This window comes from Hemiscyllium ocellatum, chromosome 44 (assembly GCF_020745735.1).
Source record: "Hemiscyllium ocellatum isolate sHemOce1 chromosome 44, sHemOce1.pat.X.cur, whole genome shotgun sequence".
Taxonomy (NCBI): Eukaryota; Metazoa; Chordata; class Chondrichthyes; order Orectolobiformes; family Hemiscylliidae; genus Hemiscyllium; species Hemiscyllium ocellatum.
Genome location: NC_083444.1, coordinates 23,413,558 through 23,432,400, shown reverse-complemented (window position 1 = coordinate 23,432,400; position 18,843 = coordinate 23,413,558). Strand labels below are relative to the sequence as shown.

The following is an 18,843-nucleotide window of genomic DNA, read 5'->3' as shown; positions in this document are numbered from 1 at the left end:
TCACTTGCTTGCTTTTCTATTCTATGCCTATATGTATAAACCCAAGGGTCCCACAAGCCGCCTTAACGTCTGTTTCAACTTGCCTGGCCATCTTCAGAGAATTATTCATGTGAATCATGAGGTATCTCTGCACCTGTATTCCCCTCAAAGTTGTACCATTGAGCGTGTACTGTCTCTCCATGTTTCTTCCAAAATGCATTACCTCACGTGACTCTGCATTGAAATTCAGCAGCTTGCCTATTTGGCAAATTTGTCAATGTCCCTCTGAAGTCACTCACAGAATCCCGACAGTGTGGAAGCAGACCATTCAGCCCATCAAGTCCCACACCTGTCCTCTGAACAGCATCCACCCAGATCTACTATCCCCGTTCCCCCGCATTTCCCATGGCTAACCAGCCTAGCCTGCACATAACTGGACAACTTAGCAATGGTCAGTTCACCTAACCTGCATGTTTTTTGGATGGTGGGAGGAAACCCATACAGACACTGAGAGAATGTGCAAATTCCACACAAATAGTTGCCCAAGAGTTGAATTGAATCTGGGTGCTTGAGGTCCAAGTAATAACCACTGAGTCACCGTGCCACCCCAAATGTTATCCTTTAATTCACTATTCTCCCTAGCTTAGTATCATCTGGAAATTTAGAGGTTTTGCCCTCAACACCTTTCTCCAAATTATTAATATAAATCAGAAAAAACAAGGGTCCCAACATTGATCCCTGGGATATATCACTTGTCTCCGATCTGAGAAATGCTCATCCATTTACTCTACCTTCTGGTTCCTATCTTTTAGCCAAATTCTATTCCATGCTGCCAAGGATCCATCAATCTCAAACGTCTCTAATTTGTGAACCAACCTGGCATATTGGCACCATATCAAGTGCTGTCTGAAACCCACATCTACTGCCTGTTTCACCTCGTCAAAGAATTTCAATTAAATTTGTCAGACATGACCTGCCCTTGCCAAAGCCATGTTGACTGTCAAATATTAACTTATTTTTCTTTTAAGTGTCAAACAGCCCTAAAACGGTGACCCCTGATTTTAAAACCGTGTCCCTTAATTCTGGAGTCGTCATAAGAGAAGACATCTTTTCCACATCCTCCTTGTCAAGACCATACCTTTCAAGTTACTCTTTGCTCTGCTAAACTCCAGTGGAAACAAGACTAGGCTGTCTAACCTAACCTCGTAAGACAACTCATTCCAGCTGTCAAGAGAGTAAACCTCTGAACAGTGTCCAGTGCATTTCCATCCTTCCTTTAGTAAGGAGACAAAAATTGAACACAGTATTTGAGATATGCTTACCAATGCCCTGTTTAACAAAGGCATAATATTCTAGTTTTTATGTTGATTTTCTCCGGTTATAAATCCTAGTGTTACATGTTGAATCTGGATACCAATGTTGTGTGGCTCTGGATTGAAATACCTAGACCTGCCTCTGTGTTAGGAATTCTAAAGATATTTTCTGTTCGGCAATTCAGTTCAGTGGTTAACGCTGTTGCCTCACAGCGCTAGGGACCTGAGTTCGATTCCACCCTTGGACAACTCTCTGTGTAAAGTTTGCACATTTCCCGCTACCCCCCTATCATTGTGGGTTTAATCCAGGTACTTTCCACCCAAAGTCCAAAGATGAGCAGGTTTGGTGGATTGGCCATGCTAAATTTCCTGTAAGTGACCAACAGATGTGCAGGCTAGGTAGATTAACCGTGGGAAGTGTTGGTTTATAGGGATATGATAGGGGCATGGGTCTGGGTGAATTGCTGTTCGGAGGGTTGGTGTGGACTCGATGGGCTGAATAGCCAACTTGCACACTCTGGGAATTCAATGAGTACTCTGCCTTTTGGTTCTTCCTGTGTCACAACCTTGATATGAAGGGTTTGCTGGAAATTAAGTGCCTCTATCCCACAAGTTTTAAGATGATCGATTTAACCCCCTCGAATGGTTAATGCATGTCTGTGATCAATATTGAAGAGAAAAGAAGCTCCCGATGAACAAGAAACCAAAAACGAGCTTATTATATTAGGTTTATCCTGCAATTCTTTGGTGGCTCAGTGGTTAGCACTGCTGCCTCACAGCATCAGGCACCCGGGTTTGATTCCAGCCTCGGGTGACTGTCTGTGAGGAGTTTGCATGTTCTCTCCATGTCTGTGTGGGTTTCCTCCAGATGCTCTAGCTTTCTCCAAAGGCGTGCAGGTTATGGTGAATTGGCCTTGGTAAATTGCCCACAATGTTCAGAGCCGTGTATTTTAGATGCGTTAGTCATGGGAAATGTAGAGTAATAGGGTAGTGGAATGGGTCTGGATGGGTTACTCTTTGGAGGATCGGTGTGGACTTTTTAGGCCAAATGTCCCATTTCAACACTGCAGGGATTCTGTTATTCTCATGGGTGACAAAACAGACTATTAATTACCAATATGCAAACTTAAACTGAAACTCTCGAAATCTAAACCCACACACATTCAATGACAAATGGCAAGAGCAAGGCAAACATTTTTTCGGGAATATTGCCAGGGGATAATAAGCAAAAAGGAGAAAAGTCTGTGGATCAAGAGTCCAAAGCATTGGCGTAGGTGAGGCATCGACGTTCCTGAAGAAGGGCTTATGCCCGAAGCATCGATTCTCCTGCTCCTCGGATGCTGCCTGGCCTGCTGTGTTTTTCCAGCACCACATTTTTCAACTCTGGTCTCCAGCATCTGCAGTCCTCACTTCTCCCACTGGAGTAGATGAAGTGACTGTTTCATGGTTCTGATTTTTGGAATTGTTGTATTATCATTGACTGAAGCATTCCTCAATTCAGTGGCTGGTCAGTTGGACTTGGGCTTGATTTAAGTTCTTTTCCTGCAGAGTCTTTTCAGCGTTACTTCTCTCCTACTCCCAGTGAGGGTGGGTGAGCACAATCTGGTTTGCTGTGGGTCTGTGGAAACATGGGAGCTCAGCCATTCTCTCTCAGCTCTGTTCTGTGACAAACCTCTGCTTACAACCAATCCAAAAGCTGGTGCTTGGTAGTTTTTTTTCCAACCTAAGGATCTTGGTGTGAGCATGTGTGTCACAAGTATCAACCTCACAAAAATCATGTATGTTTGTGTAGCCTATGAGTGAACGACATACAGTTTGTTTCCAGTCATAACAATAAAATTTGGTTTTCTGGTTTTTATTTTCAAACAAAATATATAGTCTTTACACCTGCCAAATTGAACAACTCACATTTGCTCACATTGCATGAGATGTACATGATGTTTGCCAATTGGTTCAATCTTTGTATAGCTTTTTGAAAACAACTCCTCCTTCCTACCTATCATTGTGCCATTTCTGATTTTAGCAACTCTGCCTTCATTCCCTTCATTATGTAACAACTGTGGAACCCCACTCATCACATCCTGCCAATGAGACATAGACCCATTTATGCACACTGTATTCTACTAGCCAACTAATCTTCTATCCATGTGAATATGTTACCCCCGACACCATCAGCTCTTCTTTTCCACTGTTGCCTGGTTTGCCAGAGTCTGAACAGGATTTGTCAGGATAGAGCCCAAGGGCTGAGACCCAGTCAGCTGTCTTTGATCCACTAAGAGAAGATGATGGGGAGTACTGTAGATGTGGATAGCAGGAATCTTCCTGTTAGATATGGTGGCTGGATTGGAAACCCTCTGAGTGTCAGGGAGCTAGCCCCAAGTGTTGTTTTCTCTGCAGCCTCTTATTTGGTGCAGGAGGGGGCTATTCAGTCCCTGTCAAGCTTGTTCCATTGTATAGTAAACAAAGTGGCTGATCTGTGACCTAATTCCATGTAGCTTGCTTTACAAAGAAAGAACAATGCTGCATAGGAACAGGATCTTTGGCACTCCAAGCATGCATCGACGACACATTTTGCCCTTCTATACTAAAACTGTCCTCACACAGGATCTGTATCCCTCTGTTCTTTTCCTCTTCATGTGTTTCTTGAATGCTGTGATTGTGTCTGCTTTCAGGACCACCTCTGGCAGTGCGTTTCAGGCACTCACCACACTTTGTGTGGAAAAGTTGCCTCGTACATCTCTCTTTAAACCTGCTTCCCACCCACCCCCCTCCCCCACCCACCCACACCTTGAATCTGTATCCTCCAGTTATTGACCCCTCCAGCCTGGGAAAAAGCCTCATACTTTTCACTCTATCCAAGCCATTCACAATCTTTATAAACTTCTGTCAGGTCGACGCTCTCTATCCCATACCAGGCAACATCCCGGTAAACCTTTTCTGTACCCTCTCCAACGCATTCCCATCCTTCCGGTAGTGTGGTGACCAGAACTGTACACAATCTTCCAAGGATGGCCTAACTAAAGTTCTATGAAGCTGGAGCATAACTTTTCTATCCTTGTACTCAATGCCCCTTCCAATAAAGGTAAGTATGCCATAGGCCTTTTTTTAATCTACCTGCGCTTCCCCTTTCAGTGATCTATGGACCTGCATGCCACGACCCTACTGCATATCAATATGCCTAAGGATTCTGTCATTCTCTGTGGAATTTCCACCTGTATTTGACCTTCCCTACATAAAACCACAAACCTCAGAAATCATTTAGCCCTTCAAATCTGCCCCACCTTTCAACACTATTGTGGCTGATCTGGCTGCGGGTGTCAATTCATTTGTCAGTCTTCCTCCTATAATCCTCAACACTCTTATTAATCAAATAGCTATCCATTTTCAGCCTTGAATAAGCTTAAAATCCCAACCTCCACTACTTCCTAATGAAGAGAATTCCGGACTAATCGCCCTCTCCAAGAAAACAATTCTCCTTATCTCTGTCTTTGGCACTTCTGTCCAGCAGTGCCAGTCTCTTCCACAAGAAGAAACACCTTCTAGTATCTAACCTTTGCACTCCCCTCAGAATTGTGCATGTTTCAATATGATTATATCTCATTCTTCTAAATTCCAGTGGACCTAGACATCTAATTTAAAATAAGAAATGGAAAGCTGTAACTGCTTTCATTGCAGAGGAAGAGGAGGTGGACAAAATGATGGAGCAGAAGATGAAAGAAGAACAGGAACGTAAGAGGAAGAAAGAGATGGAGGAGCGCATGTCACTGGAAGAGACAAAGGAACAGGTAACGTTCAAGGCTGGCATGGCTGGAGAGGTTTGTCTTGCTACTGAATCCAGACACCGACCAAGCAAGTGATTACCAGCTAGAAGGGTCCAGTACCATCTCGATCCAGTGGGAGAGAGTATCCGCAACTGGCGTGAATGCCTCCCCCTCATTTTGAGAGTGCACTAGTCTCTGATGTGGGAATTTGATGGGATAAGTGTATGGCAATGGGAGGAATATCCAATGCCAGAAGCTGGGCATGGTCTGTGCAACAGTTTAAAGAGGGCTGCAGCACAGAAGACTCTTTGGGCCATCAAGTTTTGTTTTGTGGCCAAGTCTTGGGCAGGCTAAGGGAAGACTCTGTGCTTCTCAGATCCTGCCTTATGAATGCAGATCAAAAGGTGGGGAACACTTCCTCACTTGGGGAAAGACTGTTAAAACAGCATGTGGAGTGAATGTGGCACTTGGTGTTAATGAAGATCTTTCAGCAGTCGAACCCTGTGCTGTAAAGCCTTCAATTTACCACCTTCACTCATTGCTCCATCACTGTCCCCAGATCTCCAAGATGGAGCTGAAACTGCAGAATCTGCAGGAAGAGAAGCACCAGCTCTTTCTGCAGCTGAAAAAGGTCCTGCATGAGGAGGAGAAGAGGCGGGCCAAGATGAAGGAACAGAGGTATGACTCCTACTTTTCGATGATTTCCTGCTAAGATTGAGGCTAGGTCTACATGAGGCAGTTGAGGCTCCCTGCAGTAGAATAAGCTGGTTTGCGGCTGCTGCCTGGCCCCTCAGCCAAGTGTGAACCCGACAATGTTGAGGAGGCTTGGGCAATGTCACCAAGTCTGATCCTACCCTCTGTATTTTGCCTGTCTGCACATCTGCTTTTACGATGAGCCTCTGCGTAGGAAGGGGATTTCCTGTTTCCCAGACTGGCTGGTCAGTACTCTGTCATCCTCCGTCATTTCCGTCACCTCCAAACAGACCCCACCACCAGGGATATATTTCCCTCCCCGCCCCTATCAGCGTTCCGGAGAGACCACTCCCTCCGCGACTCCCTCATCAGGTCCACATCCCCCACCAACCCAACCTCCACTCCCAGCACCTTCCCCTGCAACCGCAAGAAATGCAAAACTTGGGCCCACACCTCCCCCCCTCACCTCCCTCCAAGGCCCCAATGGATCCTTCCATATCCGTCGCAAATTCACCTGCACCTCCACACACACATCATTTACTGTATCCGCTGCACCCAATGTGGTCTCCTCTCCATGGGCATCCACATGGGCCCCAGCTATGTCTGCCATCTTCGTCGGATATGTAGATCAGTCCATCTTCCGCAGCTACACTGGCACTACTCCCCACCTTTTCTTCCGCTACATTGATGATTGTATTGGCACTACCTCGTGGTCCCATGAGGAGGTTGAACAGTTCATCCACTTTACTAACACCTTCCACCCCGACCTCAAATTTACCTGGACCATCTCAGACTCCTCCCTCCCCTTCCTAGACCTCTTCATTTCTATCTCTGGCAACCGACTCAACACAGACATTTACTACAATCCAACCGACTCCCACAGCTACCTAGATTACGTCTCGTCCCACCCTGCCCCCTGTAAAATGCGCATCCCATATTCCCAATTCTTTTGCCTCCGCCACATCTGTTCCCAGGAGTCCAATTCCACTACCGAACAACCCAAATGGCTTCCTTCTTCAAAGACTGCAATTTCCCCTCCGACGTAGTCGACGATGCTGTCCACCACATCTCCTCCACTTCCTGCACCTCCGCCCTTGAACCCCACCCCTCCAATCGCCACCAGGACAGAACTCCACTGGTGCTCACCTTCCACCCCACCAACCTCCAGATACATCATATCATCCTCCGTCATTTCCACCACCTCCAAACAGACCCCACACCAGGGATATATTTCCCTCCCCACTCCTATCAGCGTTCCGGAGAGACCACTCCCTCCGCAACTCCCTCGTCAGGTCCACACCCCCCACCAACCCAACCTCCACTCCCAACACCTTCCCCTGCAATCGCAAGAAGTGCAAAACTTGCGCCCACACCTCCCCCCCTCACTTCCCTCCAAGGCTCCAAGGGGCCTTATCCATCGCAAATTCACCTACACCTTCCATATCCGTCGCAAATTCACCTGCACCTCCACACACATCATTTACTGCATCTGCTGCACCCGATGTGGTCTCCTCTCCGTGGCCGAACACTTTAACTCCGCCAAGGACATGTAGGTCCTTGGCCTCCTCCATCGGCAGACCCTGACCACACGACGCCTGAAGGAAGAGCGCCTCATCTTCCGCTAGAAACCCTCCAACCACATGGGATGAATGTAGATTTCTCCAGCTTCCTCATTTCCCCTCCCCCCACTTTATCTCAGTCCCAACCCCCGGATTCAGCACCGCCCTCTTGACCTGCAATCTTCATCCTGACCTTTCCGCCTCCACCCTCACCCTCACCTCTTTCCACCTATCGGATTCTCAGCACCCTCCCCCAAATTCCCCCCCCCCACCTTTTCTGTCAGCCCGCTTGGCACACCAGCCTCATTCCTGAAGAAGGGCTTATGCCTGAAATGTCGACTCTCCTGCTTCCCGGATGCTGACTGGCCTGCTGTGTTTTTCCAGCACCACATTTTTCAACTCAGTACTCTGTACACCCATCTAGACACCTCTCTTAATGGCATTTGCAGTCAAATAACTGGCCAAACATTTGTACCTTCACCTCAGCCTTGGAACCAAGTATTGTAAGGAAATGAACAGGAATTAGGAGAGCGGTGGGAAGTACAGGGGATGTGGAAAGGGGCTGTGTGGTTTCCTGCAGAGTAAACGGAGGGAATGATAAAATCTCTACAGTGTTAAAGCAGGCTGTTCGGTCTATGAAGTCCACAGTGATGCTCCAAAGAGCATTCCATCCAAACACACCACTACTCTCTCCCTGTAACCCTGCATTTCTCATAGACCGTCCGCCTAGTATGCACATCCCTGAACACAATGGCCAATGCACCTAACCTGCATTTCTTTGGACTATGGGAGGAAACTGGAACACCCGGGGAGAATGTGCAAACTCCACACAGACAGTCGCCCAAGGCTGGATTCAAACCTGGTCCCTTGTGCTGTGAGGCAACGGTGCTAACCACGGAGCCACCGTGCTACTCCTTTTAAATGTAGGGGAATGGGTCTGGATGGGTTGCGTTTCAGCGGGTCGGTGTGGACTTGTTGGGCCAAGGGGCCTGTTTCCACACTCTAAGTAATCTAACCTAATCCTGAGTGGTTTAGCTTTGGCCTCAGTACAAAACATAGCAAATGCATCAACTCCCAACCCTCAGTGTAACGTGAGCTACCCCGGTTTATTTTGAAAGTTCATCCATGGGAAATTTGCTGGCTTGGCAAATGTTAATTGCCCATTCCTGGCTGCCCGTGAAAAGGTGTTGAGCCGCTTTCTTGAACTGCAACTGCATAGGGTTTTCCCAGTGCTGATTAGGAGGGAGTCCACTGGAATAAAGGCAATATATTTCCCAGTCATAATGGGAAGTGGCTTGGAAGGGAGCTCACAGGTGATGGCATTCCATGTATCTGCTGCCCTTGCCCTTCTAGATGTTTGTTGCCATAGGTTTAGAAAGTGCTGTCAAAGGAGTATTGGTGAAATTCTGCAGTGTGTTGCATGTCAGTGGTGGAGGGAGGGTATGTTTATTGTGAAGGTGCCAATCAAATGGATGGTGTCAAGTTTGTTGGAGCTGCCTTTATTATTAAATGTTGTTGGAGCTGCCTTTATTCTGGCAAATGGGGAGTACTGTATTCCTGTTTTGGAAGCAAGTAACTGGCCAAAAGGGCTGTGCCTGAACAGAGTCAGCTGGCAGCAGTCCAGTCGCACACACCTGACTTGTGCCATGTAGATGGTGGACAGGCTTGGAGAGTTGAGTTAGTTACTGCAGGCTTCCTAGTTTCTATCTTACTGTTGTAGTCATAGTATTTATACGCTTAGTCCAATTTAGTTTGTACTTAATGATAGCCCTCAGGATGTTGATAGTGGGGGATTCTGTGATGGTCTTGCCTGGAACAATTCTGTGAGTACGTTAAACTATTGCATAACTAGACCATGAGACAGATCTTCCTTTTTTGATATTACCCCCCAAAAAACTGTCACAGGGTAGGAGAGTCTACAACTAGAGGACATAGGCTCCTGATGAAGGCTTATGTCTGAAACGTCAATTCTCCTGCTCCTCGGATGCTGCCTGACCTGCTGTGCTTTTCGACTCTGATCTCCAGCATCTGCAGTCCTTGCTTCCTCCCAGCAAATGTCGATTGGTTGAGAAGGCTGATTTTGCTCTTGTTCCAGTGTCTTCGCTGGCCCATCCATCTCATTCCTCATTTGAGGTTTTCTTGTGGCTAATAGAAATAAGTGTCTGGCTAGGCCCATTTGAGCTGGCAGTTAAAAGTCAACCACATTGCTGAGATTCTGGAGTCACATGGCCAGACCAGGTAAGGACAGCAATTTTTCCTTCGTGCGAGGACGTTTCATGAGTGATGTTATACCTCACTGAAAGTAGAGCTTCAGAAATCAAGCCGTGCTATTCTTGGAGTCAACGTAAAATTTAAAGTTTTTTTAAAAAGTATGCAATACCCAAATTTGGATAACTTTCAGAGCCACGTTGACAGAAAGCATGGACCAGGTTTCTGTTCTTAACAAACCACTATCAGTAAATAGACTTGTCGCTAGTGGTATACAGTTATGAACTGTCAGCACATGACGACTTGTTAAAATGAATCCCTTTCAAGCCCCCCACCACGCACACACATGCCTATGCGCGCACGCACTTTGTCAGACATGGGATAAAAATCATGGGTGTTACGTACAGAGGAAGAGATTAGGAAGGCGGTTCACTGGTTCCTGTTCACAGTCCTGCTGAGATGGTGTTTAGTGGTCAGAGTGCTACTACTTGGTCTTTGTTCCCCCGATGCTTTCCCTAGTTTAGAGGAGACATTGGTGTTTGATTCATAGTTGTAGAAAGGTCTTGACTTAGCTAGAAGTCACACCTTACAGCAACTGCTGTAAGAAGAAATAGTAACCTAATTTTCTTCAAGCTTAAAGCTACTTTTTACTGCAGAGAACTGAGCTTTTGAGGTGGTGGAGGTCAGAAGTTTCTCTGTGTCTTGCTCACAGTCTCAAGTAGGTGCACTGCATGCACTGCCTTAGAATCAATCACATACTAATTGACAGGTAGAAACCCTTTGTTATTGGTAACTGGTCACTAGTTCAGAGATCAATCAGCTGCTGTTGCCAGCTGACTCTCTGTTTGGGGTGGGCAGCACGGTGGCATAGTGGTTAGTACTGCTGCCTCACAGCGCCAGAGACCCGGGTTCATTTCCCGCCTCAGGCAACTGACTGTGTGGAGTTTGCACATTCTCCCCGTGTCTGCATGGGTTTTGTCCGGGTGCTCCGGTTTCCTCCCACAGTCCAAAAATGTGCAGGTCGGGTGAATTGGCCATGCTAAATTGCCTGTAGTGTTAGGTGAAGGGGTAAATGTGGGGGAATGGGTCTGGGTGAGTTGCACTTCGACGGGTCGGTGTGAACTTGTTGGGCCGAAGGGCCAGTTTCCACACTGTAAGTAATCTAATCTCATTTCTGGTATAAAAATCACACAACACCAGGTTCTCAACCAGCAGGTTTATTGGGAGTACGTGCTTTTGGACCGCTGCTCCTTCATTTGTTCAATATATCACATCAATGTATGACACTAATGATCTTTTGCTATAAATTATGGGTCCTATGTTCCTACTCCACTAGTTACCTGATAAAGGAGCCGTGCTCCGAAAGGTTGTTCTTCCAAATAAACCTGTTTGACTATAACTTGGTGCTGTGTGATTTTTAACTTTTGTCCACCCCAGTCCAACACCAGCACCTCCAAATCGTCTCTATTCAGACAAAGCCCTTGGCTCTAGCTCGTCTGCAAGCTACTACGTTGAACTACTTTTGGAACCAGCACCTGGGTAAACTGTACTTACAATGATTGGCTAGTTACTTGCATCCAAAACATGAAGCAATCTTCCGACCATCCTTGGTTTTAAAACACTTCCCATTTCAGTTCCCTATTAAAGATGTAGAGGGAAAAAAAAGGATCTTGTTAATTGTTGTGAAAAAAATCCAGTGCTTTAATAGTTCAGAAACAGACCCTTCAATTTAGCACATCTACTCATCCATGCTGACCAGATACGCTAAATTGGTCTAGTCCCATTTGTACAGGGCATTGCTGAGACCACATCTGAAGTATTATATACAGTTTCACACTCATTCTCTCAGAAAGGATATGGAAGAAGCAATTGCATAAGCTCATTAGACTGATTCTTTGGACAAGAGGGTTACCTTGTGAGGAAGGAAGTCATAGAGCTGTACACCACCCTTTGGTCCAACTTGTCCATGCCAACCAGGTGTCCTAAATAAATCTAGTTCCATTTGTTACCATCTAAATGCTGCCTATTTGTGAACCCATCCAGTGCCTCTTAAATGCTGTAATTGTATCAGCTTCCACCATTTCCTCTGGCAGCTCATTCCATACATGCACCACCCTCTGCACGAAAATGTTGTCCCTTCGGCCTCTTTTATAGCTTTCCCCTGTCACCTTAAACCTGTGTGTTCTGGTTTTGGACTCCTCCACACTGAAAAAAACCTTGACTATTCACCTATCAATGCCCTCAGGATTTAATAAACCTCTATGAGGTCCCCAGTCAATCTCCAATGCTCCAGCAAAAATAGCCACAGCCTATTCAACCTCTCTCTCTAGCTTAAACCCTCCAACCCTGGCAATATCCTTATAAATCTTTTCTGAACCTTTTCAAGTTTCACTATACTTCCGATAGGAGCAAGACCAGAATGAAATGCGGTATTCCAAAAGTGCCCTCACCAATGTCCTGTACGGTCACAACATAACATCCCAACGCCTATACTCAATGCACTGACCAATAAAGGAAAGCATACCAAATGCCACCTTCACTATCCTGTCTATTTGCATCGATGAGTATTCATCTAAAATGGGGGCATAGTCACAAAGTACCAATGTCACTGAGCTGGTAATCCTGAAGCTCAGGTTAGTTCTGTGGGGACCTGAGATTAAATCCCTCCACAGCAGCTTATGATCGTATAATTGGTTATTGTAAAAACCCATTTGGAGCACAAATATCTTTCAGGATAGGAAATCTGCCCATCGTTACCTGGTCTGGCCTCAGTGATTCCAAACCCAGGCAATGTGGTTGATTTCTAATCATCCTGAAATGACCAAGCAAACCACTAAGTTCAAGGGCAATTCGGGCTGAGCAAGAAATGCTCCTGAGAGAGCAACTTCGAAATCTGAGACCATTTCCTTCTAGAAGGACAAGGGCAGCAGATACACAGGAGCACCACCACACACAAGTTCCCCTCCAAGCCATTCATCATCCTGACTTGGAACTGTGTCACTGTTCTTTCAATGTCGCTGGGTCAAATCCTAGAATTTCTTCCCCAACAGCATTGTGGGTCAACCTACAGCACATGGACTGCAGCAGTTCAAGGTAGCAGCTCACCACTATGCTCTCTAGAGTAACTAGGAGCAAGGGAAGAATGCAGGCACAGCTAGCCATGCTCACGTCCCACGACAGTACATTTGGATTGGCTCAGGCTTGAAGGGCCGGTTCCTGGGCTGTAAATTTTCTTTGTTCCTTGTTTGTTCTTTGTTTAAATGTATTAGCTCTTCAGTCCAGATGCATTAACCTAAACTTTGAGCACAGGTCTCCAGTGCATGGTACAACCCTTCTTACCCACTGACCGACAGCCAACACCTACGCATTTTGAAAGTTGAATTGTACTCAGTTGTACTAGCTCTCCAAGATGCAAGTGTGTTGGACATGAGATACAATAATGTCCATATTTTGGCCAATAACCTCTCTTTGCCCTTCAGTGTTTCTTTTGTGGTTCTCCAGGGTGGGGTGGGGGACAGTATGTGAGACGAGGAGATAGCAGGTGGCAGAAGAGAGAGAGGGAGGGGATGGAGAGGGAGAGAGAGTGATAGTGAGAGAGGCTTAGGCAGGGAATTCCTGAGCTCAGGGCCAGGCAGCTGAAGGTATAGTTGTCAGTGGGTCAAGTGAGGGAAATCAGGAAATTCCCAAGGGGCCAACTTTCCCATTATCTGATTTCAATTTTTGAAGGTTATATTCACTTGTTCTGGTGTCTGAATGCTCCCACAGTGGCAAGTCAACAAGTCCTGTTTAGATTCCCTCACTCACCACAGATCTTGAACCCAATCCTAAGCCTGGCTTAAAATATCTCCATTTTAAAGAGTAAATTGTCTCCCCAGTGTTGGATTTTATACCGTTCCAAGTTATTGTGCTGAGACCCTCACCTAGTTCATTAAGAAGCTCAGCGCCATCATCTAGGGGAACAGGCATTCCTGGAAAGGAGTCATTTATAAAAATGCAGAACAGAAGCTCAACCCAGTGAAATGATAAAGGGTTCAGCTCCTGACCTTCAGCATGAGTAAGAGACTCTAAGCTCAACAGGGAACCTTCTGAACTCCAGACTCTCCAAAGCCCATCCAACATTAGGAGGGCGACAAACTCCTTCTGTCTGTTTGGGTCCAGCTCCAACAAGACTCAAGTTCAACAGGACAAAGCAGCCTGCTTCATAGGCACTCTTTCCACCATATTTGACATACAGTCCCTCCAGTACCAGCCCACAACAGCAGAGTATTCACCACATTCAAGATGTTGGGCAACAATTCACCAAGACTTCTTCAACAGCACCTCCCAAACCCAAGACCTCTACCACCCACAGGACAGGTGGATCGGAGCACCACCACCTGCAAGCACAGTGGCCCCAATGCTGGCAGGGGATGCCTTCTCTTTGAAGAGAAATGGGTACTTTCTTTATGAAGTTACAGAAAAGAGGGATTGCTTTCAGAAAACTGTCAGATGTAAGAAATCAGGCCAAATTTTAACGTTAATACCATTAACCCTTCCATGTTCCAGCATGCAAAGATTAAACATGCCAAAAGTAGTTTTGTCTGACAATATTCTCTGAAAAGATCAGGTCAAAGTCACTTAACCTTACCAAGTTTTACTTCAGCATTTTCTGTCAGTCACGAGTTCTGTCCCTTGATGTCTCTGTGAATAACTTTGTGCATAAAGATGTGTTAGGCCCTGCAGGAAAGACAAAGCAGGGACAAAAAAGTTGAACATAGAATCCGTACAGTGTGGAAACAGACCATTTGGCCCAACAAGTCCACACTGACTCTCCAAAGAGAAACCCACCCAGACCCATTCCCCTACACTATACTCTACATTTCCCCTGACTAATGCACCTAATCTACACATCCCTGAACACTATGGGCAATTTAGCGTGGGCAATTTAGCGTGGTCAATTCACCTAGCCTGCACCGGAGTGTGGGGAGAATGTGCAAACTCCAGACTGACAGTCACCTGAGGCTGGAATCAAACCCGGGTCCCTGGTGCTGTGAGGCAGCAGTGCTAACCACTGAGCCACCATAGTTAATTGTTGTCAATTCAAAACCCTAAAACTCCCTTCCCGATAGCACTGTGGGTGTACCTAAAGCAAATGAACTACAGCAGATAAAAAGGCAGCTCACTACTACCTTCTCCAGGGCAAGCCTGGATAGGTAATAAATTGTGTTTCTAAATGCTAAACAGGGTATCAGTTCTGCCTGTGAAAGTCATTTGAACTCTAAGATAATGTTACTGCCTCATCGTCAGTGCCCTTTGACTGTCTAATTATACTGCAGGCTCTGCTGTATTATTAGGCTGTTCGAAAGAATTAGACCAGCTATGAGTCTGGCTGTGTTGTGAAGCAGTGACAAAACGCGTTCACTGGCCAGCAGTTACATACTCAAACCCTCACCCAAGGAGGCAATCGCATTTAGGATGGCTACCATTTGATTGGTTGGTATTCGGGGAAATTGACCGATTCCGCATTGTCAGTCCTTTGCTTTACAACGCCTGGTGTAGTTTTTAAGTCATCATACTTGGGTAGCAGTGTCCAAGGTTGGAAATGTTCAGTTTCGGGTTGAGACAAACAGGACCAGAACAACTTGTAAAATTGAAGTGTAGCTGAGTACCTCAACCTGCACTGCCAAGAGTCAGCATCCTCTGAGGCAACAAAAGAAAAAATAAAATTTTAAAATGTCAGGTAGCCAAAATGGAAGTTATGAATTAAATTTGGCAAGGCTGTGTCACATGGACATAAAGCTGTGTTAAAAACACCAGTATTTCTGGAAGGTAGTGTTTTGCCGCATCTTGAAAAAGGACCATGCACTTCATGTAAAACGTGGTAAAGTGACGCTTTTGGCACAGAGGGAAGGTAGCACGCATAGCAAGATCCCAGCACTAACAACCGAGCCAAGGAATAGTCAAGCCACTTACATACAGTCAAGGAGTAGCCTTGATCGGTCTTCTTCACTATTCTAAAAGTTGGTTTGATTACTCTACATTCCCACCTTCCCAGACAGATTCTTGGTAAGTAAGATGGGAAATTACCTATGTCTGCCTTAAAAATATGCAAGGACTCTGCTTCCACCACCTTTTCAGGGAGAAGGTTCCAAATACTCACAACCAATGTCCCTTCTAAGCTGCCCAGCAACACTCAGTGCAGCCACTGCAGTGTTCTGTGCATGGTGATTGGTTGCAGATACAAGCTGCAACTTTTACTTCTGTTTCTGGAGGTTCACGCAGAGGAGGAAAACGTTAGGGGGAAGATTGCTCATGAGAGGAACAATCGTGTCTCATCTCCGCTTATTGGGTGACTCCTGATTTCAAAACCACGTTTTCGATTCGCTCAAAAGTGGAAACATCCTCTCATCCTGGGTACACTTTTTTTGTCATTTATATGAATGATTTGGATGTAAATGAGGAGGATTGGTTCTTATGTTTGCACATAACACCAAAATTGGTGATGTAGTGGACAGTGAAGGTTGTCTCAGAGTATAACAGGACCTTGATCGTATGGGCCACAGATGGCAGATGGAGTTTAATTTAGATAAATGTAAGGTTTGCATTTTAGTGAGGCAAATCAGGGCAGGACTTAAAACACCCGACGGTAGCGCTGCTGATCAAAGAGACCTTGGGTTGCAAATTCATAGTTCCTTGAAAGTAGAGCTGCAGGTATACAGGATAGTGAAGAAAGCATTTCCTTTATTGGTCAGTGCATTGAGTATATGTTGTCATGTTGTGCCTGTACAGGGCATTGGTTAGGCCACATTTGGAATAATGCATTAAATTCTCGTCTCCCTGATAAAGGGAAGATGTTCAGAAAAGATTCACAAGGATCTTGCTGGAGTTGGAGAGTTTGAGCTATAAAGAAAAGCTGACTAGCCTGGAGCTATTTTCCCACGAGCATTGGCGCCCTGGGGTGACACGGTGGCTCAGTGGTTAACACTGCTGCCTTACAGCACTAGGGTCCCAGGTTTGATTCCAGCCTCGGGTGACTGTCTGTGTGGAGTTAGCACATTCTTCCCGTGTCTGTGTTGGTTTTCTCCGGGTGCTCCGGTTTCCTCCCCACAGTCCAAAGATGTGCAGGTCAGGTGAATTGGCCATGCTAAATTACCCATAGTGTTAGCTGCATTAGTCAGACTGAGTGGATTACTCTCCAGAGGGTCGGTGTGGACTGGTTGGGCCAAAGGGTCTGTTTTCACACTGTTGGGGATCTAATCTAATCATTGGAGGCTGAGGGGATGACCTTACAGAGGTTTATAAAAGCATGAGGTAAATGGATAGGGTGAATAGCCAAAGTCTTTTTCTCAGGGTTGGGGAGTTCAAAACTAGAGGGCATAGGTTTAAGTTGAGAGGGGGAATATCTGAAAAGGATGTAAAGGCCAAATTTTTCGAGCAAAGGGTGGTGTGTGTATGGAATGAACTGCCAGAGGAAGTGGTGGAGGCTGATACAATTCCAGCATTTAAAAGGCATCTGGCTGTGTATATGAATAGGAAGGGTTTAGAGACACATGAAACAAATAATGGCAAATGGAACTAGATTTATTTAGGGTTTGCATGGATGAGTTGGGTGCTGTCCAGCTCTATGCCTCTTTCCTCACAAGGTAACTCCCTTCTCCCAAGAATCATGAAATGGACTTCTGCAATTGCTTCTTTTGTATCCTTCCTTCCAGAATGAGTGTGAAACTGTACATCGTACTTCAGGTGTGGTCTGAACTGAAGCAAAACTTACCTACTTTTATACTGTGTTCCCCTGTAATTAACAGCAATCCAAAAATGTGCAGATTAGGTGAATTGGCCAGGCTAAATAAATAGTGTTCAGGAACGTTAAGTGCATTAGTCAGGGGAAATGTAAAGTAATAGGGTCTGGGTGGGTTACGCTTTGGAGGGTTGGTGTAGACTTGTTGGGCCAAATGGCCTGTTTCCATATTGTAGGGATACTATGGGATTCTATAACATTATTTGCTTTCCTAATCATTTGCTGTAATGCGTACTTGCATTTTGGAAGGTAATGGCCTAGTGGTATTATCACTAGACATTTAATCCAGAGACCAAGGTGATATCCTGGGACCCAGGTTCGAATCCCTCCATGACAGATGGAGGAATTGGAATTGAATAAAAATCCAAAATTGAGTCTAATGACAGCTTATGACAATGAATTCCTTTTCGATTGTTGGAAAAACCCATCTGGCTCATCAATCTTCTTCAGGGAAGAAAACTGCCATCCTTATCTGATCTGGCCGACATGTTGGTAGACTCAGAAATGTGGTTGACTCTCAACTGTTGGTGACTTGGGATAGGGAATAAATGCTGGCCTAACCAGCAATGCCTTAATCACGTGAATGAAAACTTTTTGTGTAAATCAGAACTCCCAGATGCCCCTGTTCTGTAAACTTTCTCAATTTAAGTAATGTTGATTTTTTTAGTTCCTGTAAAAGTGGAACATTATCACGTTTAATCACATTCTCCATTTGAATTGGCTCCCTGGTGTTCAGGCACCCGCCCGGTATGTCAGTGGTGTGGCCATTCTTTATCCTTGAGTTCAGCTGGTATTACTGAGTTATTTGATACAGAAGAGTTCACTCAGTGGAATCTCAGGGGAATACTGATGAGCCATAGCAATGCAGACTAGGACTGTCAGGATGCATCTAGCATAGATCAGGTAGAGCAGCACAGGAACTGGAGCCTCCTTATGCACAGTTCCGTCAACTGCATCAACAGTGTGATTATTCCTTTGCCTTGTACCTTTTATTCCAGTGATATGAGCACCCTGACCCAGGCAACCTACCCACAGGCACTAGCTGTCCATTCCAGCCAGCATCTCATCAACATCCAAGGTAAGATCAGCTTCAACTGTCACGGTGTGAACTTTTAAACTGCTTGGGGTGATAGGAACAAGAGGAAGTCATTCACACATCCCCCTCTAACCTGTTCTGCCATTCAATTCCATCGAGGCTGATCTGCGTCCATAAAAGCTTGGTTCATTAAAGCTGAGTGCCCTCACCCCAGCAAACAGATGCCAGTCTCAGTTTTGGAATGTTGAATTGAATAGGTTTGTGGAGGGCAAGAATTCTAGATGTCCACACACATTTAAAGGGGGTGGGGGCTGCTTCCTGACATCACCCCTGTACAGCCTGTACATTCTGGACCCTTCCTCACCCCCAAAATTGTTTTATTGTCACTTATGCCACAATGAGATCATTCCTTGATCAACACAATATAAATGGAGTCATTTTGTCTGAATTTCTGGGTACCTCTGCATTCATTACATGAGTTTGAATTGAAAAGTGCCTCAACTACATGTAATCCTGA

General features: G+C 45.6%; 1 protein-coding gene across 1 annotated transcript in view; it reads left to right on the top strand.

Moving 5' to 3' along the window:
- The window catches only part of gps2 (G protein pathway suppressor 2), a 38,432-nt gene that overhangs the window by 3,246 nt on the left and 16,343 nt on the right, over nucleotides 1–18,843 (top strand). The window contains exons 3-5 of the mRNA XM_060854634.1: nucleotides 4,968–5,077; nucleotides 5,613–5,731; nucleotides 18,289–18,368. Of these exons, the coding sequence (XP_060710617.1) occupies nucleotides 4,968–5,077; nucleotides 5,613–5,731; nucleotides 18,289–18,368 (309 nt within the window). The remainder of the gene's footprint in view (nucleotides 1–4,967; nucleotides 5,078–5,612; nucleotides 5,732–18,288; nucleotides 18,369–18,843) is intronic.